The following is a 24865-nucleotide window of genomic DNA, read 5'->3' as shown; positions in this document are numbered from 1 at the left end:
TTGTGAGAAAACAGATCGATGGAGAAACATCATACGAAGATAAGTTATGACCTCAGGAATTATGCAAGCTTGTATTCATGTTTTCCGTTCTCCACAAAGTCACAAAAAATGATGATTTTCATGGCTATGTTTTGTCTAAAAATGGCAACAGAAAATATTGATTAGCCCAGTCCTCTTTAAAAACAAGGCTGGATTAGTAAGCTTCCCCAAGTATTGATTTATGTCACTCAATGTTGTTTCCCGGTCGTCAAGGCATTGACACTTGATCATTTTGACCCCTGCATGGGCCATGTGGATCAACAACTGTGATATTCTGGTGGATCACTTAGTCATTCTTGCCTGCTTCATTGAAACGCATATCATTCCCGTGGCTCTCTTTTGCAAAATAACTATGAATTAACTAACTTCTTCTTTTCTAATAATTGTCTACATATAACATCACATGTATTACAGGGAAAGATAGCAGGTCTATTTTGCTCCAGAGAAGTAGCTCATTGTCCCCTCGTTGGCGCAGACAATAGCTTAGCTTCTAGCTAACGTTAGCTAGCTAGCTATCAAGCTAGTCAGGTTTCCTCAGCAGCTTGTACACAGCCCTTTCGGCTAGGACGACGGATTGTCCCGGGAGTGTGACTGTTTGAATCCCTGCTGTTTCCTGCTATTTCCATCTGCCCTACGACCTGCCCTCTCTGGAACTGCAAAGAGTAACAGCGTTGCATACGTTGCTACCATGACAAAGACCAAATCTGGTGGGAGTAGCGTTGAGGACAGTGGTGTCTCTCTCACAGGTAAAGGATATTCTAAATGAACAAAAAGAGTTCTACAAGCAGTTGTTACAACAACAAGAAAATAGGTTCAAGTATTGTGTCCAAATACAGGTGGAGTCAACTAATAAAAGACCTGACCAGAGAGGTCCAGGACCTGAAGAACAGTTTGCAGTTCTCCCAGGGTCAGATCGATAAGTTTAAACAAGAGAACAGCAAGGTCCTTGATCCATGATAACAATGACAGAGAAATCAGATTATCTCGAGGGACAATCAAGGCGGAACAACATTATTGTGGATGGAATAGCAGAATCTCCACATGAGACCTGGACGGAACCTGAAAAACTGAAGATGGACCACAGGAAGATTGAGGTGGGAGCGTGCCCCCAGGACTGGAAAACCCACAACCGGCCCAAGTGACAGGCCCGATAGTGGTCAAGTTCCTGAGGTTCAAGGACAAGGTACTGTAGCTGTTCTGGAAAGAGCCAAGAACTTGAGGAACGTACATCTTCCTCAACAAGGACTATCCTGAAGCTGTCACCAGAAGAGGAAAGAATTTATCCTAGCCATGAAAGCTGCCAGATTGCGTGGGGACATTGCTTACACCCACTATTTATTTTCCATATTATGTCTAGATAAGCTACCCAAAAATAGCCCTATATTAATATATGTAGCCTTAGAAATACAGTGCATTCGAAAGTATTCAGACCCCTTGACTTTTTCAAAATTTTATGTTACAGCCTTATTCTAAAATTGATTACATTATTTTTTTTCCCTCATCAATCTACACAAAATACCACATGACAAAGCAAAAACTGTTTTTTAGACATTTTTGCAAATGTATAAAAAAATATTATTTACATAAGTATTCAGACCCTTTGCTATGAGACTCAAAATTTAGCTCGGTGCATCCTGTTTCCATTGACCATCCTTGAGATGTTTCTACAACTTGATTGGAGTCCACCTGTGGTAAATTCAATTGATTGGACATGTCTATATAAGGTCCCACAGTTGACAGTGCATATCAGAGCAAAAACCAAGCCATGAGGTCAAAGGAATTGTCCGTAGAGCTCCGAGACAGGATTGTGTCGAGGCACAGATCTGGGAAGGGTACCAAAAAAATTCTGCAGCATTGAAGGTCCCCAAGAACACAGTGGCCTCCATCATTCTTAAATGGAAGAAGTTTGGAACCACCAAGACTCTTCCCTAAGAGCTGGCCGCCGGCCAAACTGAGCAATCGGGGGAGACAGGCCTTGGTCAGGGAGGTGACCAAGAACCCGATGGTCACTGACAGAGCTCCAGAGTTCCTCTGTGGAGATGGGAGAACCTCCCAGGAGGACAACCATCTCTGCAGCACTCCACCATACAGGCCTTTATTGTAGAGTGGCCAGACGGAAGCCACTCCTCAGTAAAAGGCACATGACAGCTTGCTTGCAGTTTGCCAAAAGGCACCTTAAGGACTCTCAGACCATGAGAAACAAGATTCTCTGGTCTGACGAAACCAAGATTGAACTCTTTGGCCTGAATGCCAAGCGTCACATCTGGAGGAAACCTGGAACCATCCCTACGGTGAAGCATGGTGGTGGCAGCATCATGCTGTGGCGATGTTTGTCAGCGACAGGGACTGGGAGACTTGTCATGATCGAGGGAAAGATGAACGGAGCAAAGTACAGAGATCCTTGATGAAAACCTACTCCAGAGCGCTCAGGACCTCAGACTGGGGCGAAGGTTCACCTTCCAACAGGACAACGACCCTAAGCACACAGCCAAGACAACGCAGGAGTGGCTTCGGGACAAGTCTCTGAATGTCCTTGAGTGGCCCAGCCAGAGCCCGGACTTGAACCCGATCTAACATCTCTGGAGAGACCTGAAAATAGCTGTGCATCGACGCTCCCCATCCAACCTGGAGAGCTTGAGAGGATCTGCAGAGAAGAATGGGAGAAACTCCCTAAATACAGACGTGCCAAGCTTGTATCGTCATACCCAAGAAGACTCAAGGCTGTAATCGCTGCCAAAGGTGCTTCAACAAAGTACTGAGTAAAGGGTCTGAATACTTACAGTACCAGGTTCTCCCATAACCAGCAAAGCACCCCCACACCATAACACCTGCTCCTCCATGCTTTACGGTGGGAAATCACATGCGGAGATCATCCGTTCAACCACACCGCGTCTCACAAAGACACAGCGGTTGGAACCAAAAATCTCCAATTTGGACTCCAGACCAAAGGACACATTTCCACCGGTCTAATGTCCATTGCTCTCCTGTTTTTTGGCCCAAGCAGGTCTCTTCTTCTTATTGGTGTCCTATAGTAGTGATGTATTTGCAGCAATTCGACCATGAAGGCCTGATTCACACAGTCCCCTTTGAACAGTTGATGTTGAGATGTGTCTGTGACTTGAACTCTGTGAAGAATATATTTGGGCTGCAATTTCTGAGGCTGGTAACTCTAATGAACTTATCGTCTGCAGCAGAGGTAACTCTTGGTCTTCCATTCCTGTGGCGGTCCTCATGAGAGCCAGTTTCATCATAGCGCTTAATGGTTTTTGCGACTGCACTTGAAGAAACTTTCAAAGTTCTTGAAATGTTCCATATTGACTGACCTTCATGTCTTAAAATAATGATGGACTGTTGTTTCTCTTTGCGTATTTGAGCTGTTCTTGCCATAATATGGAGTTGGTCTTTTACCAAATAGAGCCCTAGCTAACTAGCTGCTAGTAGTTCGTTCACTTCAGTCGAAAGGGGATGAAACATTAACTAACGTAACATGTCAGTTACACTACTAGCTCAGCACTAAATAGTTATTTTTTCAGCAATTACCTTGCCAGCTAGATCAGTCAACTAAAGAGTAGCCAGTTTCTGCTCTGCTTGCTTTTACAACTCTGAGAAAAAGCGTAACACAGACAGCAGCTGCCTCTGTTAATCTCTCCTGTGCTGGTCCTATACGCCAGCCTTTCAGAAGCTTTGCCTTCATACAGCATGTCCGCATGCTTTGTGGTGTCTGTGCCGTCCTAAATCCAGCCGGCTGAAACCGAAAAACAGCCTACCTGACCGCTCTGAGGCGTCCGCATGGTCCTAAAGCATACCGGAGCCGCGTTTTGTATCACAGCGCAATTAGAAAACTGGGGTTGGGGGGGACAAAAATGCTATTTCAGAATTGGGGGGGGGGGGTCATGTCCCCCCCATCCCCAGTGAAAGTTGCGCCCCTGGTGAAAACAGACAACAAAGGCAATTTGTTGATGCCTATGATTATGCCACATCCCAGTTGACCGACGAGGTACCAAACTGTTGGACCTTGACACCCACTACTGTTCAATAGACACAGGCTTCTTCTACTTAATCTCCACCACTTTTCTGGTTCTCCTCACCCTGATGGGGTCCTTTACCTACCATCTCCTGAGATGGAAGGTGGTCTATGCCTACTACCTCTTCCTGGCTTATCTCCACGATACCAAGAGGAGGAAGACACATGCGCCTCATGGAGGTCAGTACGATGCCTTTGTCTCCTACAATGCCCACCATGAGCCTTGCGTCCTGAGGGAGCTTCAGCCAAAGCTGGAGGGAGAGCAGGGCTGGAGGTTGTGTCTGCACCACCGAGACTTCGAGCCAGGCAAACCCATCATAGACAGGAGGCTGGTGAAAAGACGCACCTACTTGAACTGGCCTAGAGCTGGGGAGCACACTGGGGTCTTCTAGGAGAAACTCCGGGTGGCTCTGGAGACCAGGGACTGCCCTGCTGAGGAGAACCCCATCCTGTCCGGGGTGGAGAGGGCATGATCGTGACATTTTTATTTAACCTTTATTTAACTAGGCAAGTCAGTTAAGAACAAATTCTTATTTACAATGACGGCCTACCAAAAGGCAAAAGGCCTCCTATGGGGACGGGGGCTGGGATAAAATAAAAAAATAAAAAAATAAAATATATATACTGCTCAAAAAAATAAAGGGAACACTTAAACAACACATCCTAGATCTGATTGAATGAAATAATCGTATTAAATACTTTTTTCTTTACATAGTTGAATGTGCTGACAACAAAATCACACAAAAATTATCAATGGAAATCAAATTTATCAACCCATGGTGGTCTGGATTTGGAGTCACCCTCAAAATTAAAGTGGAAAACCACACTACAGGCTGATCCAACTTTGATGTAATGTCCTTAAAACAAGTCAAAATGAGGCTCAGTAGTGTGTGTGTGTGGCCTCCACTTGCCTGTATGACCTCCCTACAATGCCTGGGCATGCTCCTGATGAGGTGGCGGATGGTCTCCTGAGGGATCTCCTCCCAGACCTGGACTAAAGCATCCGCCAACTCCTGTACAGTCTGTGGTGCAACGTGGTGTTGGTGGATGGAGCGAGACATGATGTCCCAGATGTGCTCAATTGGATTCAGGTCTGGGGAACGGGCGGGCCAGTCCATAGCATCAATGCCTTCCTCTTGCAGGAACTGCTGACACACTCCAGCCACATGAGGTCTAGCATTGTCTTGCATTAGGAGGAACCCAGGGCCAACCGCACCAGCATATGGTCTCACAAGGGGTCTGAGGATCTCATCTCGGTACCTAATGGCAGTCAGGCTACCTCTGGTGAGCACATGGAGGGCTGTGCGGCCCCCCAAAGAAAGACTCTGTCACGTCTGTCAGATGTGCTCAATGTGAACCTGCTTTCATCTGTGAAGAGCCCAGGGCGCCAGTGGCAAATTTGCCAATCTTGGTGTTCTCTGGCAAATGCCAAACGTCCTGCATGGTGTTGGGCTGTAAGCACAACCCCCACCTGTGGACGTCGGGCCCTCATACCACCCTCATGGAGTCTGTTTCTGACCGTTTGAGCAGACACATGCACATTTGTGGCCTGCTGGAGGTCATTTTGCAGGGCTCTGGCAGTGCTCCTCCTGCTCCTCCTTGCACAAAGGCGGAGGTAGCGGTCCTGCTGCTGGGTTGTTGCCCTCCTACGGCCTCCTCCACGTCTCCTGATGTACTGGCCTGTCTCCTGGTAGCGCCTCCATGCTCTGGACACTACGCTGACAGACACAGCAAACCTTCTTGCCACAGCTCGCATTGATGTGCCATCCTGGATGAGCTGCACTACCTGAGCCACTTGTGTGGGTTGGAGACTCCGTCTCATGCTACCACTAGAGTGAAAGCACCGCCAGCATTCAAAAGTGACCAAAACATCAGCCAGGAAGCTCTTGCTAATTGCCTATAATTTCCTCCTGTTGTCTATATTCCATTTGCACAACAGCATGTGAAATTTATTGTCAATCAGTGTTGCTTCCTAAGTGGACAGTTTGATTTCACAGAAGTGTGATTGACTTGGAGTTACATTGTGTTGTTTAAGTGTTCCCTTTATTTTTTTGAGCAGTGTATATATATATTAGGACAAAACACACATCAAGACGAGACACCACAACACTACATAAAGAGAGACCTAAGACAACAACATAGCATGGTAGCAACACAACATGACGACAACAACATGGTAGCAACACAACATGGCAGCAGCACAACATGGTAGCAGAACAAAACATGGAACACATTTATTTTGGTCACAGACAACAGCACAAAGTGCAATGTAAAGCAAATGGACCTGAAGCTAAAAAAAGTTAAATGAAAGTCTCTAATTTATAAACTGCATAGCTATGCTTTACTGCGCTAAATCTACATCATATAATTGTCAATATTATTGCCAACAGAGGGATATTAACTGATGTTTATATGTACTATAATCAGAAACTGAGTTGGGCAAATGTTATGCAATTTCATGATGAGGTGTACAGATGTAAGATCTTAATTTGACCTATATTGTCAGCAAAATAATCCTGCAACAGGATTTTAACGTTTAGACCATAATGTTGCTTGATCGGTGGTTAGGCTATTAGCTTGCCAAAAGTAGGCTACATGAAAAGTGCAATACTATTAATACAACCGCGTGTTGGTAATGATTGGGGAAAACATTGATATAGTTACATATCAGGATATTATTTTTGACGCTATATATCATATCGTTTTGACAATATCACAATATTATTTTTGCGCTAGTTGGCTGTACCTGCACCAAAACTCCAGTATTTTCCCTTCATAGCTTGTTCTCCATCTTCTTTTTAAAAAGGGAGCCAATTTGTTTTCAGCACTTTTATTTCCATGACTGATCAAAACTCTTTCACATGGCTCTCTTGTCCCTCTGCAGCAGACATGTTGAGCAATATGTTTGGAACATGGAATCGCAATAAAATCTCTATTGTATCGCAATACAAATACAATTGTGAGAATCGCATGTGTTAATGCGTTAGTGTGGGTTTTCAGTGAATTTATGTAAATCACTCAGCTCATCTGCATTTCCTGCGGTGCAGGAAAATTTCAGCAACGAAAGAGTGATTATATTCAGATCATACATCTATACAATATTATGTTTTTACTTCCCTAGTTTTCTCTTCATTTCCCTACCGTCCTTTTTCTGTTTTGTCTTCATTTTGTTAATTATGCGAACTCTAGCTATCTACTAGTTATATATATATATGTAAATGTCACAGTGCATTTGCGCTGAGCAGGGCTCGAACTCACAATCTTCTGCACCACATCACACACCATTCACAGCCAACCGTCTTAGCCAACAGAGCAAGAAACTGGAACTCCAGGAAGATGGTGCCACCAATGTACTCCAGCCGTCATGTTATGGGCAAGTTTTACATCCACAAACTGAAATGGCTGTGTTTTTCTTTATGTGACCCGACTTCACGCCAAAAGACTGTTTGCCCACTGATCTAAGCCTAGGCATTAGCAAGGCTACAGGTCTCAGGCAAGGTTACTCATCACACAATTGTGGTTCACTGAACCACATCTGTTACACTTATGACAGACAATAATACTTCTACATCTGTTTAACCATACTATATTTACAATCAGATACACAATCAAGTAATTTCTGCTTCAATGGTGCATTGTGGACTTTTAATCCGCCCTCTGTTGTGATATTCAAAGCTCCTCTATGTCTGCACAGGTGTGTGTGTGTGTGTGTGTCTCTCTCTTTGGGTTCTATAGGCAGGCACCTCCTCTCTTTGTGCAGTGTAATATCTCCTCGGAGGAAAGACTCATTACAACAGGAAATTAGTGTTATCTGGGCTGCTCTATCTGCAGGCTGATTTCCCAGACACAGAGCAGTGGCAGTGCTAGGAGATGTCCCCATATTCACCAGGGTCAGAGTTATCAGTCATCTGGGGTGCAGGTCTGATGTTGTCCCTGTGAGCACAGCCTGTGTCCAGGTCAGCAAGGGGGAAACCCCGGTTTCGATAAAACCAAACACTTCAAATGAGTCGTACTCTGACCCCCTCCTCCCGCTTGTTTTTCCTAGGCTGTGTGTGCATGTGTTTCTGCTGTATCTGACGTCACTGAATCAATTGCAGGTGTCGTATGGTGCCAGCCTTGATGAGACATGAAAAGCCTGTGACACTGCTCTCACGCTCTCTTTCTCCATTCACATCTAAAGAGATTGAATTATTAAGCTAGTCTGTGAGGTGGGCCTCAGAAGTGTGGGTATAGTAGCCCCCCCCACCCAACCACCCAACCTCAACCATTTTCAGCCCTATCCATCTGAGATCCACTTGATGCAAGCTGGGTGACTCATTCATCTAACTTGGTGTGTACTCTTGGCACGCACTCATCTCATTCTCTCTCACTCTCTCCCTCCTTCCCTCTGTCCCTCCATCTCTCCTATCTCTTACCAATGTTGAAAATGCAGTAGAAATGTATCCTTCCCTCCTCCTCGTTCCCATAGACTAGTGGTTTTATAGAGAATGTCTGAGTGCCTCCCTCTGTCATTCACAGGTGAAGCAGATCATGGAGGAGGCTGTCACCAGGAAGTTTGTACATGAAGACAGCAGCCACATTGTCTCATTTTGTGGTGAGTTTTAACTATTGGGACATATTTGCTCATTAATCACCTAAAAATATAACCTTTTGTCATTGTGCCAATCAGAAGGAACAGGTCTCCTGTTGGACATGAGTCAGTCAGCTTCCATTGGCTAGGCGGTTTTCCAGACATACACTGAGTGTACAAAACATTAAGAACACCTGCTCTTTCCATGACAGACTGACCAGGTGAATCCAGGTGAAAGCTAAGATCCCTTATTGATGTCACTTGTTAAAGCCACTTCAATCAGTGTAGATGAAGGGGAGGAGACCGGTTAAAGAAGGATTTTTAATCGTTGAGACAATTGAGTCATGGATTGTTTATGTGTGCCATTCAGAGGGTAAAGGGCAAGACAAAAGATTTAAGTGCCGTTAAACAGGGTATGGTAGTAGGTGCCAGGCACACCGGTTTGAGTGTGTCAAGAACTGCAACGCTGCTGGGTTTTTCACGCTCAACAGTTTCCCATGTGTTTCAAGAATGGTCCACCACCCAAAGGACATCCAGCCAACTTGAGACAACTGTGGGAAGCATTGGAGTCAACATGGCCAGCATCCCTGTGGAACGTTTTCAACACCTTGTAGAGTCCATGCCCCGATGAATTGAAGCTGTTCTGAAGGCAAAAGGGGTGGGTGCAACTCAATATTAGGGAGGTGTTCTTAATGTTTTGTACACTCAGTGTATATTTGGTATAAGAATCATATTGGTTTCCCATTTTCTAGTACCTTAAAATGTGTCTATAAAACCTGACATCGCAAAGAAAATCTGTCAATCACGTAATTGCAACCATTGCTAGGAGGCATCTTATGTAACACAGCCAGGGAACGAGGTCGTCAAGCCCTGTGAAGAGTTCAGGTGATTTAACATATTAGTAGAAAAAGGCTTGTTGTAAGCATAAGGCTAGGTGATAATGACAATCTGTTGTACTGCATTGGGGTGTGAAAGAATCATCTCACAGTCACTCAGAGATTCTGCGCAGACTCAGATGTGGGGGAGGGTGAGTGGCATGTTAGTCATCAAGCCTCACTGACATCCTACTGAGGTTCGCAGGCTATTTTATCAACTGATAAAAGTGGCAAAGGAAAATACCAAATCTGCATATCTCGTCAACCTGTGGGTGGAGCGTTTGAGCAGCTGCTAGCTGAAAACTGTGAGAACCATCTCCAAGGAAAGGCTCTCCCCTCCCACTACAACAGAGTAGCTTGCCTTTTAACAGACCTGGATGTAAGAGCTTTCCCTCTACCTCATACACCGTGGTGGCTGTTAGCTCCCCCCTGCATCCCCCCCATCTCTCTGTGTTGTTGTGGCTCTTTACTCCCACATATTCTACTCTGCTCACGTTTTACACCAAGCTGTCACAATAGATATGTGTCTGTGCAGAGATCACAGGATGGAGATGGATGGGTAGGGCGAGGGGTGGAGGCGAGGACTTGCTTAGGCAGGTCACCGGGGAGTAATTAGCCTCTATCATCATGGTCACATTTCCAAGTTGCCAAGGCAGGAGCGCCTGGGAAAATGTCAAGTGTTAGCCGCTTGCCCCGTCTCTTCTTCCTTTTCTCCTCACCAAAATAGCTATTATTCCTTTCACTGCTGTGACAGAGATAGTCAACAGTCATCCAATTGTTAATGAAGCGTAACATTTAAAGGTGTTTCTTTCTCAAATTGGTCATGAGGTAGCCTGAGTTCCGATCTGCCATGTCAATTCCATAAGGAGATGGCAAGAGGGCAGAAACAGACTGACACCCAGGGTAGTCGTGATTTTGGCACATTTGAAGAATTCATATAAGCCAATATGGTGGTTGGTCATATTTAGAATGTGTTAATGTCATTGTGCTGAAATCTCCTGTGAGTGTAGCACTAGACGAGCCGGTCCAGGTCAGTAGCAACACAGAGTCCCCTAATGTGTTCTGTTGCCACAGATACATGCTGATTAGGGGTCATTACTTCAGTAGCTGTGATTTCCTTTTTAATAAGAGTGCCTGTGTAGAAAGAGGACCGGGTCCAGCCACTCATTTCCTGTGACTGCTTTAACCACATGGTTTGTTTGACGCAGTGGATATTGCTTTGGTTGCATCGTCCCCGGGTTATGTGGAGCCAAAGTATCACAAAGCCAAGGACATTTCACCCTCTGGAATATTGTTTTCAATATTGGAATGTATTTTCTTGTAGCTAAAAAGACTAGGGGCATGCTATTGATACATCTTGAGTTTGATTGCAAATTACGCTTCTCTCTCCTGTAATAATAAGGAAAATAACAACAGATAAAGAGAAAGGAAGGAAGAGAGAGTAGATACTGTATCAGTGAGTGTATACAGGTCACTGCTCCAACATTATGATTACAAAGCTACTGAACAGCTGGAAAATACAAGAAGATAACTGATTACATGGTTGAATGTATTATTTGTAGATTTGAGAACTTTACAGTTGTTGCTGTTTTTATACATGATAAGTTTAGTTATTCAGTGCAATAATTGACATGGTATGGTAATGATTTTGATATAGACTATGTTATGAGGATACTGTACAGCCGGTGGGCTAAGTTGGTAAAAAATATATCACAGGCTGACATCTTTTAGGATGTCATGGTCAGGTAAAAAAAAATGTTTAAGGTCCAATGCAGCTGTTTTTTTTCTCAATATCAAATCATTTTTGGGTAGCGATTAAGTACCTTACTGTGATTGTTTTCAATTAAAATTGTAAAAAAAGAAACCAACATTGCTTCTTAGCAAAGAGCAATTTCTCAAGCAATAATTTTGCTAGGACTGTCTGGGAGTGGTCTGAGTGGGGAGGGGAAAATCGAAAACTCTCTTTCAAATCAAATCTTATTTGCCACATGCGCCGAATTCAACAGGTGAAATGCTTACTTACAAGCCTTTAACCAACAATGCAGTTTTAAGAAAAGTGTTCAGTTAAAAATAGCAAATAATTTAAAGACCAGCAGTAAAATAAAATAACAGTAGGGAGGCTATATACAAGGGGTACCGGTACAGAGTCAATGTGCGGGGGCACCAGTTAGTCGAGGTAATATGTACATGTGGGTGGAGTTAAAGTGACTATGCATAGATAATAAACAGAGTAGCAGCAGCGTAAAAGAGGGGGTGGGGGGGACAATGCAAATAGTCTGGGTAGCCATGATTAGCTGTTCAGGAGTCGTATGGCTTGGGGGTAGAAGCTGTTAAGAAGCCTTTTGGACCTAGACTTGGCGCTCCGGTACTGCTTGCCTTACGATAGCAGAGAGAACAGTCTATGACTAGGGTGGCTGAAGTCTGTAGTGCCGTGCGGTCGGAGGCCGAGCAGTTGCCATACCAGGTTGTGACGCAATCAGTCAGGATGCTCTCGATGGTGCAGCTGTAGAACTTTTTGAGGATCTGAGGACCCATGCCAAATCTTTTCAGTCTCCTGATGGGGGAATAGGCTTTGTCGTGCCCTCTTCACGACTGTCTTGGTGTGTTTGGACCATGATAGTTTGTTGGTGATGTGGACGTCAAGGAACTTGAAGCTCTCAACCTGTTCCACTACAGCCCCGTCGATGGAAATGGGGGCGTGCTCAGTCCTCTTTTTTTCCCCCCTGTAGTCCACAATCATCTCCTTTTTGTCTTGATCACGTTGAGGGAGAGGTTGTTATCCTGGCACCACACGGCCAGGTCTCTGACCTCCTCCCTATAGGCTGTCTCATCGTTGTCGGTGATCAGACCTACAACTATTGTGTCGTCGGCAAACTTAATGATGGTGTTGGAGTTATGCCTGGCCATGCAGTCATGGGTGAACAGGGAGTACAGGAGGGGACTGAGCACACACCCCTGAGGGGCCCCCGTGTTGAGGCTCAGCGTGGCAGATATGTTGTTACCTACCCTTACCACCTGGGGGCGGCCCGTCAGGAAGTCCAGGATCCAGTTATTATTTGTCAAAAAATAAATAATCTGTTCCAATTTTCAAGCTGGTATTTTTCCATATATAGATACACCCTATGTTGTATAAAATCAACTATATGTAGGCTACTTTGTCTGATGCTTTATGCACTGCAATTAAAAATGAAGACACAGAAATTACTAAAGAGAAGAACCTGTTCCTCTGCCATTATGCTCCTGAAGTTGCCGGTAATAGGCTACACCAGCGGTCAGCAACATTTTCCATTTGGAGTGCCAAGTTATTGTACCATTTCTACCGATCTGCGTGCCAGTTATGATTTTCATTTGCAAATTTCCGTGGAACAGTTTCATTTCATTTATAATAAAGTCTAACTATCTCAATCAATGTCATGTGGTTAATCAAAATTCTATCTAAATGAAAATGATACAAATCTAAAACTTACTTCTATTGCCATTGCCAATATGTAAAAATAGCCTACATAAAGGCAACAAATAAAAACAATGCAGTCCGCAGGTAGAAAATATCCTGATAAAAATAAATATCCTATAAATCACATTGGCTATGCATGGCCTGTCTGCAAGTAACTTGAAACATTGTATCAACTATTAACTTTGGTCAGGCCTGAAGCTAGCACTAGCAAACTTGCAACATTTTATAAAATATTCTGGGCCCTCAGAGTTTCCTGGAGCCAGTGAGCTCTGGACAGACAGACACAGCTGTAGGCTATTTGCGCAACGGATAAGAAGTAATCAGGTAGGCCTTTTTTTATGACATGTCCACCTGATCAGAGCATGATATTTTTTCTCCTTTCATGCTGAGTGGTTATCGAAAGGGAGAGAGCTGGAAAGATTTTTCAAATAGGCTATGTTGAGGAACTATTGTCATTCTCAATGGATGTGAAAACAGACTTTTGTTGACTTGCTTCTTGAGGCGAAGAAAAAACTACTTTGAAGGTCGACAGTGATGGTGAGGTAAGGCACATTTATAAGTCTACATTTGCGCGCAGGCTAGGTAGCCTAGGCCTAGTTATATGCGTAATCAGGTGCGTGTCCTTACTCAAGATTGACAGGATCGCTCCAAACAAAAGACAATGAAATATGAAAATAATAAACCAAAACCTTTTCCTCACAAGTGTAGCCTAGGTTGTACACTCTGCAAACAACGTGTCCACTCCTACAATGACAACGGTAAGACTGTAATAATAATATATTGAATGCATTAACAGAAATTACCGTAACCAAGCAAACATTGTAGATTATAAATTATGGTAATTTACGGTAAATGTACTAGTGATACTGGTGTGCCATCCCCGCGGCCTCCGCAATGGATTAGTCCACTCAGACAGGCGTCAATCAGACAGGTGTCTCGTGTGCCATAATTGTTTTTACATATATTTGCCACTGCTCAACTAAAACAATCTCGGTCGACCAACAGCTTTTTCGACCAAACAATTGACCAGTGGACTAAATGGGGTCAACCTTATGGTCTGTTAACTAATTTACCGCATGACGATGTCACCATGGACTAAAAGGGCATTATCATAATTTTCACAATTTCACAGTATTATTCCAACCTCAGTGTGGAAATATATATAAAACACAGGAAAATCACGTTTTTGACTGCACTGGGCCTTTAACATGTATTTTTGTAGTCCTAAAAAATACGCTTTTATCCTGTTGTAATCTGGTTATTTGATGTGGCTTCAACCAGATAGCAATTAAAATATAATGTCCTTCCCAGCCTTTTTTTTTGCAAGAGCTACTTCCCTCCACTGCTCTCTCACTCTAGTGCTGAAGCTCTCCATCAGCAGGGGTTTCCATGACGACCACGGCTTTCACCATTTTGAGCAGAGCAACAGGATTAGTCCTGAGAGAGAGCTCAAATGTCAACACTGCTCAAGACATGCCACATAGGCCTTATAGGAAGATATGTGGCTCTGTACTGTATGGATGTGTCATTGTTTTTACAACTTTGTTACTCTGAACACTGCTTTGTGTGTGTGTGTGTGTGTGTGTGTGTGTGTGTGTGTGTGGGCACTTGTATTTACTGCAAAGCTCACGATTTAGGCAAAAATAGCTATGTTTATGGATAACCTGATAAAGATTATTGGCTTATTTGAGCCACTCAAGAGCCTCAAACCGCAGAGCTTTGTCTTTAGTGTCTATCATGCGGCTCAGTCATAATTAGACAGAAGCTACCCACTGGGCACAAACTGGTTGAATCAATGCCGTTTCAACGTAATTTGTATTGTGAAGTGGAATCTACATGGAAAATACATTTGGATTTGAAAAACGTCATCAATGTAAACTTGTTTTGAGGGTGAAATTTCAACCACAGGATTGTCATAATGGTAACCAAAATTCTACATAGACTGAATTTGTACCTTTTTAAAACAACATCAGATCTTCAACGTTAAATCCACTATCAGAAAAATAAATTTGGGCAGCACCTCCTACTGGAGAATTGACCTATCTACAGCAACTTTTTGGTCTCCCATCCAGGGTTTTAACCACGCCCAGTTTAGCTATGCCATTTGTCACTGACTATTACCAATGTGCTATCGTGAGAATTATTGTTGAGAGATCTCAACTTAAAAACGAAATAAATTCACTGTTGCTATCGATGTCATTCCAAAGGGTAAGTTTAACAGAGCAAATTAAATGTGACAATACATTATCACTCATAACATCAATGATGCTATTTAGGCCTATATAGTATTTGCAAAGTCATCAACAGTTATTGTTTGTTTTGAATTCAACAAAAAACAGACAATACAATAGGCCTAGGCAATGTTCCCTCACGCAGAAATATCAGCCCACAGAGAGATTGAACTTCACTCAACTTTCTAGAGCAGTGCTCACCGACTGGTCGATCTCCAAGGCATTCCTAGTCGATCACCAAACATTTCTGTAAAAAACCCAACGATAAAGCCTTGTGTTCCTATTTTATTTATTTTTCGTCTCGGGCTGTTGGCGGTTCAGCTGCCCTGCGCGCCAGGTAGGCGAACTGTTGCCATTTTTAACAATTTAATGTGTCTGAAGGTACAAAACCTGCCTTCCCGGCAGGCCCAGACAGCAAATCAAATGCACTATAGGCCTACCGCTGGCCAATCGGATGGCTCAGATGTCCGTGTCTGCAGTAACATAGTAGGCATAAAATAAAGCTACAGCAAAGTTAATACTGTGAGATTTCAAAACATTTAAAACCATGACTAGAGAGAGACTGTCAACGAATATGAGTAAGTTCATGTTTAAGTTCTTACTCAGCACTGTCAACACTTTGTATTCAACACTTTTATAAGCCATAAAATGCGCTTTTGTCCTATTTCCACTCAGCGCTACAACAAGCACTGCAGCAATAATGAATGAGTAGGAAAGTGTATCTATAGGCTTGCATTGTTGTTATTATTAGCGGCTTGGGTCTTTTTTAATATCAAGGAATATTTCACTTTCTCTGTTCATAGGAGTAACAACATGAATTTGAGCATGAGGCAGAAATAATACGGTGCAACTCGAGTTTTGCCATCAGCTGGAAGACGATGTCCCTTTTTGGACAGTGTCAGTGGAGGAAAGGAAGAGCCAAGGTGTCACGCGTGCTGTAGGTGGGTGTAGTGGTGGAATCAAACGCAGGACACCGAAGTATAGTCCAACAGACTTTAGTAACTCTCCAACAAGGAAATAACGAGAACACTTGCCCGTAGGCGAAATAACGCACGAAGGCGAACAAAACAAATGCGCACTACACAGGTGCGTAAACACTCCACGCAGTGGAGGGAAGCTCAACCGAGCGAAATAGCGAACATCAGCCCTACACACGACAGACAAAAAACAATAACACACAACACCTGACAAACACAACGAGAACTAAATAGGACACTAATGACACTAAATGAAAACAGGTGTGACAACAATCAGACAAAAGCAAACGAACATGAAACATACAACGGTGGCAGCTAGTATTCCGGAGACAACGAACGCCGAAGCCTGCCCGAACAAGGGAGAGAGGCAGCCTCGGCCGAAACCGTGACAGTACCCCCCTTGACGCGCGGCTCCAGACGTGCGCCGACTCCCGGCCTCGGGGACGACCCGGAGGACGCGGGAGCAGGATGCGTCGGGTGCCCACGATGGAATTCCGTCAGGAGAGACGGGTCCAAAATGTCTCTCCTCGGCACCCAGCACCGCTCCTCCGGACCGTACCCCTCCCACTCCACTAGATACTGGAGACCCCCATCCGACGTCTCGAATCCAAGATGGACCTCACGGAGTACGCCGGTGCCCCCTCGATGTCCAATGGGGGGCGGAGGAGTCTCCCTGATCTCACTTTCTTGGAGTGGGCCAGCTACCACCGGCCTGAGAAGGGACACATGGAACGAGGGGTTAATACTTTTATATTCAACAGGTAGCTGTAATTTATAACACACCTCGTTCAACCTTCCCAGGACTTTAAATGGCCCTACAAACCGCCGACCCAGTTTCCGACAGGGCAGGCGGAGGGGCAGGTTCCTGGTAGAGAGCCAGACTCGATCACCAGGTGCGTACACCGGTCCCTCACTGCGGTGGAGATCGGCGCTCGCCTTATGACGTCGGAGGGCCCGCTGCAGGTGGACGTGTGCAGCGTTCCATGTCTCCTCCGAGCGCCTCGCCCACTCATCCACCGCAGGAGCCTCGATCTGGCTCTGCTGCCAGGGTGCCAGAACCGGCTGGTAACCTAACACACATTGGAAAGGGGTTAGGTTAGTGGAGGAATGGCGTAGGGAATTCTGGGCCATTTCGGCCCAGGGAACGTACCTTGCCCACTCCTCCGGCCGGTCCTGGCAGTATGTTCTAAGAAACCTGCCCACATCCTGGTTTACACGTTCCACCTGCCCATTACTCTCCGGGTGGTAACCCGAGGTGAGGCTCACCGAGACCCCCAACCGCTCCATAAAGGCCCTCCAGACTCTGGAGGTAAATTGGGGACCTCGATCAGACACGATATCCTCGGGTACCCCGTAGTGCCGGAACACATGGGTGAATAGGGCTTCGGCAGTTTGCAGGGCGGTAGGAAGGCCCGGCATGGGGAGCAAACGACAGGCCTTAGAAAACCGGTCCACAACGACCAGTATAGCGGTATTCCCCTGTGAAGGAGGAAGGTCAGTAAGGAAATCCACCGAGAGGTGGGACCATGGTCGTTGTGGCACGGGCAGGGGTAGTAACTTACCCCTAGGCAGATGTCTAGGCGCCTTACACTGGGCGCACACCGAGCAGGAGGAAACATAAACCCTCACATCCCTTGCCAACGTGGGCCACCAGTACTTGGCACTAAGACAGTGCACTGTCCGGCCGATACCCGGATGTCCAGAGGAGGGTGACGTGTGAGCCCAATAGATCAATCGATCCCGAACCTCGAGCGGAACGTACTTCTGACCCTCCGGGCACTGTGGTGGACTAGGGTCGGTGCGTAACGCCCGCTCGAGCTCAGCATCGACCTCCCACACTACCGGTGCCACCAGACACGACTCCGGCAGTATGGGAGTGGGCTCCACGGACCTCTCCTCCGTGTCATACCGCCGAGACAGCGCATCTGCCTTACCGTTCTGGGACCCAGGGATGTACGTGATCTTAAACGTAAACCGGGTCAAAAACATATTCCATCTAGCCTGCCGAGGGTTTAGCCTCCTCGCTGCCCGGATGTACTCCAGGTTACGGTGGTCCATCAAAATGAGGAAAGGGTGTTGAGCCCCCTCAAGCCAGTGCCTCCACACCTTTAGGGCCTGTACCACGGCTAACAGCTCCCTGTCCCCTACGTCATAGTTTCGCTCCGCCGGACTGAGCTTCTTGGAATAAAAAGCACAGGGGCGGAGTTTAGGTGGCGCGCCTGATCGTTGTGAAAGCACGGCTCCTATACCGGCCTCAGACGCGTCCACCTCTACCTGAAATGGTAAAGAGGGATCCGGATGCGCCAGCACTGGAGCCGAGGTAAACAGGTCCTTCAGCCTCCCAAATGCCCTGTCCGCCTCGGCAGACCACTGCAGACGCACCGGGCCCCCCTTCAAGAGAGACGTGATGGGAGCTGCCACCTGTCCAAAAACCCCGGATAAACCTCCGGTAGTAATTCGCAAACCCCAAAAACTGCTGCACCTCCTTCACAGTGGTTGGTGTTTGCCAATTACGCACGGCTGACACCCGGTCTACCTCCATCTTCACCCCTGACGCAGACAACTGATACCCCAAAAAGGAGACCGACTCCTGGAAAAACAGACACTTCTCTGCCTTAACATACAGGTCGTGCTCCACCAGCCTCCGCAACACTCTGCGCACCAGGGCCACATGCTCGACACGGGTAGGCGAGTACACGAGAATGTCATCTATGTACACCACGACCCCCTGCCCCTGCATGTCCCTGAAGATCTCATCCACGAATGATTGGAAAACTGACGGAGCGTTCATCAACCCGTATGGCATGACAAGATACTCGTAATGGCCAGAGGTGGTACTAAAGGCTGTCTTCCATTCATCGCCCTCCCTGATGCGCACCAAGTTGTACGCGCTCCTGAGATCTAATTTTGTGAAGAAACGCGCCCCATGCAAGGACTCAGTCATGGTCGCAATCAGCGGGAGTGGATAACTGTACTTCACCGTGATCTGATTGAGACCACGGTAATCGATGCATGGGCGCAAACCACCATCCTTCTTCTTCACAAAAAAGAAACTCGAGGATGCAGGGGAAGTGGAAGGCCGTATGTATCCCTGTCTCAGAGATTCGTCTATGTAAGTCTCCATAGCTTTCTTCTCCTCCTGAGACAGAGGATACACATGGCTCCGTGGGAGCGCAGCTCCTGCCTGGAGGTCTATCGCACAATCTCCCTGCCTATGGGGCGGCAACTGCGTTGCCCTCGACTTACTAAACGCAATAGCCAAATCCCCATACTCAGGGGGAACGTGCAATGCGGGCACCTGGTTTGGACTCTCCACCGAGGTAGCCCCTACGGAAACGCCTAAACATCTACCCACACACTGGGCAGACCACTCCATCAGAGCCCTCTCCTGCCACGAAATAGATGGGTTATGGGTACTCAACCAGGGCATGCCCAGCACCACCGGATACGCAGGAGAGTCAATCAGAAATAGCTGAATCATCTCCTGATGACCCCCCTGCGCACACATCCTAAGTGGCGCAGTGACCTCCCTGATCAAGCCCGCACCCAACGGACGGCTATCTAGGGCATGAACGGGGAAAGGGACATCAACAGGAAGAAGGGGAATCCCTAAAGCTAAACAAAATTTCTTATCAATAAAATTCCCAGCCGCGCCTGAATCTACCAGCGCCTTATGCTGGGAATGAGGTGCTACCTGTGGAAAACTCACAGGCAAACAGAAATGTGCAATAGAGAGCTCTGGGTGAGTGGGGCGCCTACTCACCTGGAAGGAATCCCCCAGTGCGGGACCTGTCGTCCTCTCCCCTAGGAGGCCATCCCCAGCACCTAGCCGCGGTGTGTCCTCCCCGACCACAGTTGGTGCAGGGGATGGACCCCCAGTAAGCCGACCCCTCCTCTCTCTAGCGCCAGCACCCCCGAGCTCCATGGGACATGGCTCGGAGGCGCTGGAGGGTGAAATGGACGGACCCCCTCGGAACGTCCGCGGGTAGCTAGTAGGTTATCCAGCCTGATGGACATGTCGACCAACTGGTCGAACGAGAGGCTGGTGTCCCTACAAGCCAGCTCCCGACGGACGTCCTCTCGTAGACTACACCTGTAGTGATCGACGAGAGCCCGATCATTCCACCCTGCATCTGCCGCTAGAGTACGGAATTCGAGGGCGAACTCTTGCGCACTCCTCCTCCCCTGCCGGAGGAAGACCAGACGCTCCCCGCCGCTTTCCCCTCCGGGGATGAGTCAAACACCGCCCTGAAGCGGCGGGAGAACTCGTCGTACGTGATGGTGTCCGCGTCGATCTTCCTCCACTCCGCGTTGGCCTATTCCAATGCCTTCCCGGAAAGGCAGGAGATCAGGGCGGACACGCTCTCATGTCCCGAGGGCGCCGGGTGCACGGTGGCCAGGTACAGCTCCACCTGGAGAAGGAATCCCTGACACCCGGCCGCGGTTCCATCGTAGGACCTCGGGAGCGAGAGTCGGACTCCTCGGGGTTCCGGTGCTGGAATGGGCGGACTGGCCGATGGTGCTGGCAGGGAGGGTGGCGGTGGAGGCGTTCCCCAGCCTCGAATGGTGGTGATCACCTCCTGCAGTGCGGTCCCCATCTGCAGGATCTGGTCCCGTTGTTCCCGAACCTGGTCCTCCAGCGTCGTCTGGGCTGCTGCGGCTCCTGCTGATTCCATATTAAGGTGTGTTATTCTGTCACGCGTGCTGTAGGTGGGTGTAGTGGTGGAATCAAACGCAGGACACCGAAGTATAGTCCAACAGACTTTAGTAACTCTCCAACAAGGAAATAACGAGAACACTTGCCCGTAGGCGAAATAACGCACGAAGGCGAACAAAACAAATGCGCACTACACAGGTGCGTAAACACTCCACGCAGTGGAGGGAAGCTCAACCGAGCGAAATAGCGAACATCAGCCCTACACACGACAGACAAAAAACAATAACACACAACACCTGACAAACACAACGAGAACTAAATAGGACACTAATGACACTAAATGAAAACAGGTGTGACAACAATCAGACAAAAGCAAACGAACATGAAACATACAACGGTGGCAGCTAGTATTCCGGAGACAACGAACGCCGAAGCCTGCCCGAACAAGGGAGAGAGGCAGCCTCGGCCGAAACCGTGACACAAGGGCTGTTGAGAGGCGGACCCCTCAGTCTGCTGCTCTCTCCCTCCGCTATGACTGACCATCAGATGCAGGCACCATCAGCCCAGTAAAATAAATTATTTAAATGTATGCTCACTCAGCTGTGCTTCACAAGTAATACAACAACAGATCTATTAACGGTGTGAGCATATAGCCTACCTAAAAAATGGCCCGAACAACAATGCATTGGCAGGGCAATTCAAGCAAAGCCAATATGCGGTGATAATGTATTGGGGCCTATAGCTTACTGCAAACCTCATTGCTACAGGACTGTTTTTAAATGGTTAATGTTGCATAGGCTTACGTTTTTGTAAAAAGTCATGTAAAAAATAAAAATAATCTGAGTGGTAGATCTCGGCTTGCAATTATATTTTGACTCAGTGATCTTGGTGACCACTGTTCTAGAGTTTTCCCTATCAACGTTTCCCTCTACTGTGGCAATTGTCATCGAATCAACACAATATTAACCACTTTCAATGCAACATACCGAAACAAAACGAACTACGCAAAGATTTTGTGGTCCTCTGTAGCTCAATTCGTAGAGCATGGCGCTTGTAACGCCAGGGTAGTGGGTTCGATCCCCAGGACCACCCATACGTAAAAATGTATGCACACATGACTGTAAGTCGCTTTGGATAAGTCGCTTTGGATAAAAGCGTCTGCTAAATGGCTTATTATTATTATTATTATTATTTTGTTGTTGGCAGAACGCATCAGAGTAGGATTCTATTGCATTGACATGCACTACTCAGCCCGTACTCTAAACAGACCTGTGCAGCATAAACTATCAGAGCTGCAGTAGGCCTATATGCATATATTGCCATATATGGATCTGTGCCATTTACTTTGAACTGGACTGTGTTTACAGCATGAGCAGTCACGAGTAGATCAAAGTGAGAGCTGCATGTAGCCACGTGTGCACATTTTGTTAATATCCTTTGCTAGTTAGAGTTATTAGCCCAGTTATAGATCATTTGTAGTTAGCAATAGGGGAGTGATTGTTAACTACAAGTGTACAAAATGTATACATATTTGAAAAGCGAGTCCGGTAAAGAGCTTTTTTTTGTCTTAAAGGGGCAGTGTTGTATTTTGAGACATGCTTGAATAAGCTAAGTAGCGAATAGGCAGAGGGTAGCATAATTTGTCTGATTCTCTGTAATAGTGGTATGGGAATAATAATGCATTTTATTTTGTAAAGTGATTTCTTGCATCAAACAACAAAACAACATTTTCAGTCACCTCCTTGTCTGAAGGACAAGTGGATAAACAGGTTAATGTCAAGCCCTGCATGTTTTTTTTCCAAAAGTCTCATGGAATGTAGGCCTACATTGAACACCACACATTGGCTGCTACTGTAGGCTGAATGATAGAACAGCTATTTCCATGTTAAAATGTTATGGGATGCATTTTCTCCATTGTTTTTGATGGTAGGCCACTCTGGTAGGCCTACATTATGATCAAATAGCCACAGTACCCTACATGGACACTGTTAAAACTGTAACTTAAAGCGGTACAGCCTCAGTGTTCACAGTAAACACGCGCTGGAAGCTGCACAGAATTTTCACAACGATCAAGTTTGCGCTCAGCAGACCTGAAATTTGCTCAGTGCAACAACAAAAAAATAGAGGGAACATTGGGCCTAGGGTTTCAACCCCTGATTTCAAATGTAATGATATTTAGTGATATTGAATTGTGTTTGGTTGTCAACACAACCAAATATCAACATTTGAAGGAGCTTTATCTTCTGCTTGGATAATTCCATCTGTGCCACTGACTTAGTCCTGCTTTAATTTCAGTTTGTCTACAACCAAACACAATTCAATGTCACTTGTCGACAAGTTAATAGGATATTTATTGTAATATCCTATTAACTTGTCGACAAGTTAATAAATGTAGATGAAAATGCAGAACATAGTATTTATAATGGTGACAACGTTTAGTGAAGTCCCCTATGATGTTTCCCATCAATCTTTAGAAATTACTATTATTTGTGTGTGTGTGAACACAGCTGCGGTGGAGGCGTGCGTTCTACATGGGCTTAAGCGGCGAGCAGCGGGATTCCTGCGTAGCAATAAGATAGCAGCGCTCTTCATGAAGGTGGGGAAGAGCTTCACCCCGGCAGAGGAGCTGTGCAGGAAGGCTCAGGAGCTGGAGCAGATCATCGAGAGCAAGTGAGATCACGCACACCTTCATATCCACACATACACCACCGGATCCCTGTACAGACACAGACCATAGCACTCAAAATCAAAGAGCTGTTACTGTATAGTACTGCTAAGAAGTGCTTGTCATGATCTGTCACACATATTTATAGTTTACTGATGCAATAAATGTGTAACATACTGTAATACATGATCACTGGTAGCAAATTGCCATGGTTAACCAAAGGAAACTGCTGGGTTCCTCCCTCCCTCTCCCCTGTTTCTACATGGCAGACGGAACCAAAGCTTTCCCAACCAGGACAGCGTACGGAGACTGCCCAGGCTGCCCAGCCTCAACCCGCAGGTGGTCAGAAACCTGTGGCTCCGCACGGCCCTCATCGAGAAGGTGCTGGACAAGATCGTGCTCTACCTCGTGGAGAACAGCAGGTGAGTCGGGGGGGTGGGGGGGGGGGCGGGCGTGGGGGCGTGGTCACCTGCAAGGAGGAGGAAAAGAAAATGCAGAAATTCATGGCTCACCTCCATCACATCTTTATGTTCCAGTAAATTCTACGAAAAAAAGGCCATTCTGATGGATCCGGTGGACGGACCCATTCTGGCCTCTTTGTTAGGTAACATTGTTAAGCTTTTATTCACATACATCTCATCTCAGACATTATATCAGTGTAGGTAGGGGATTCGACTTACACAGGGCACCGATTGATGTAAGGGATTCTCCTCACATGCATATTTTCATGCCATTGTTCTGTACTCTGGCAGTGGGGCCCTGCGCCTTGGAGTACACGAAGATGAAGACGGCTGACCACTTCTGGACAGACCCCTCAGCAGACGAGCTGGTCCAGAGACACCGCATCCACAGTGGCCACTGCAGACAGGACTCCCCCACCAAGAGGCCTGCCCTTTGTGTAAGTTTCCATCCAACTAGTCTACCAAACTCCCCCAAATAGGATTGACCATGACCACATTATCCCCTGGTATACATTGCTCTTGATTATTTAATATCTTTGTTTTGCTGACACTGGACAAAATTAGCTTAAAGGTAGCGGGGATATCAGTGACCAATCCTGTCATTGAAGTCTCCCCCAGCCTCTCTCTTTCAGTAGAAGAAAGACCTGCTGTTGTCAATGCATTAAGGAGCACAGTGCATCCCTTCGGAGAGGACAGAGTGTATTTTCACATTGTCAATGACCCCTGCAGCTAGAAACATCTCGCCACGTATCCCACTCCCATGCTCGTTGACAATGGAGAGCTACTTATTGCAGGATTGTATCCTTTGTACCCCAGAGGCAAATGTAATGGGCTTTGTCAACACAAACAAAGTGGCGAGATGGTTTCCCATTTAGTTTTTCTTCAAGCAAGCAAACGCAAGTGTAGCAACCT

At 46.3% G+C, this 24865-nt stretch overlaps 1 protein-coding gene across 2 annotated transcripts in view; it reads left to right on the top strand.

Moving 5' to 3' along the window:
- Positions 1 to 24865, top strand: part of LOC121550252 (small G protein signaling modulator 1-like) — a 101432-nt gene that overhangs the window by 28071 nt on the left and 48496 nt on the right. For both annotated transcript variants that reach the window (XM_045226801.1, XM_041862429.2), the window contains exons 3-7: positions 8582 to 8657; positions 23335 to 23497; positions 23762 to 23914; positions 24029 to 24096; positions 24245 to 24390. In XM_045226801.1, the coding sequence (XP_045082736.1) occupies positions 8582 to 8657; positions 23335 to 23497; positions 23762 to 23914; positions 24029 to 24096; positions 24245 to 24390 (606 nt within the window). The remainder of the gene's footprint in view (positions 1 to 8581; positions 8658 to 23334; positions 23498 to 23761; positions 23915 to 24028; positions 24097 to 24244; positions 24391 to 24865) is intronic.

Source organism: Coregonus clupeaformis, chromosome 18 (assembly GCF_020615455.1).
Source record: "Coregonus clupeaformis isolate EN_2021a chromosome 18, ASM2061545v1, whole genome shotgun sequence".
In the NCBI taxonomy this organism is placed as follows: Eukaryota; Metazoa; Chordata; class Actinopteri; order Salmoniformes; family Salmonidae; genus Coregonus; species Coregonus clupeaformis.
Note: the sequence above shows the minus strand (reverse complement) of the source record. Positions and strands in the feature narration are given on the sequence as shown.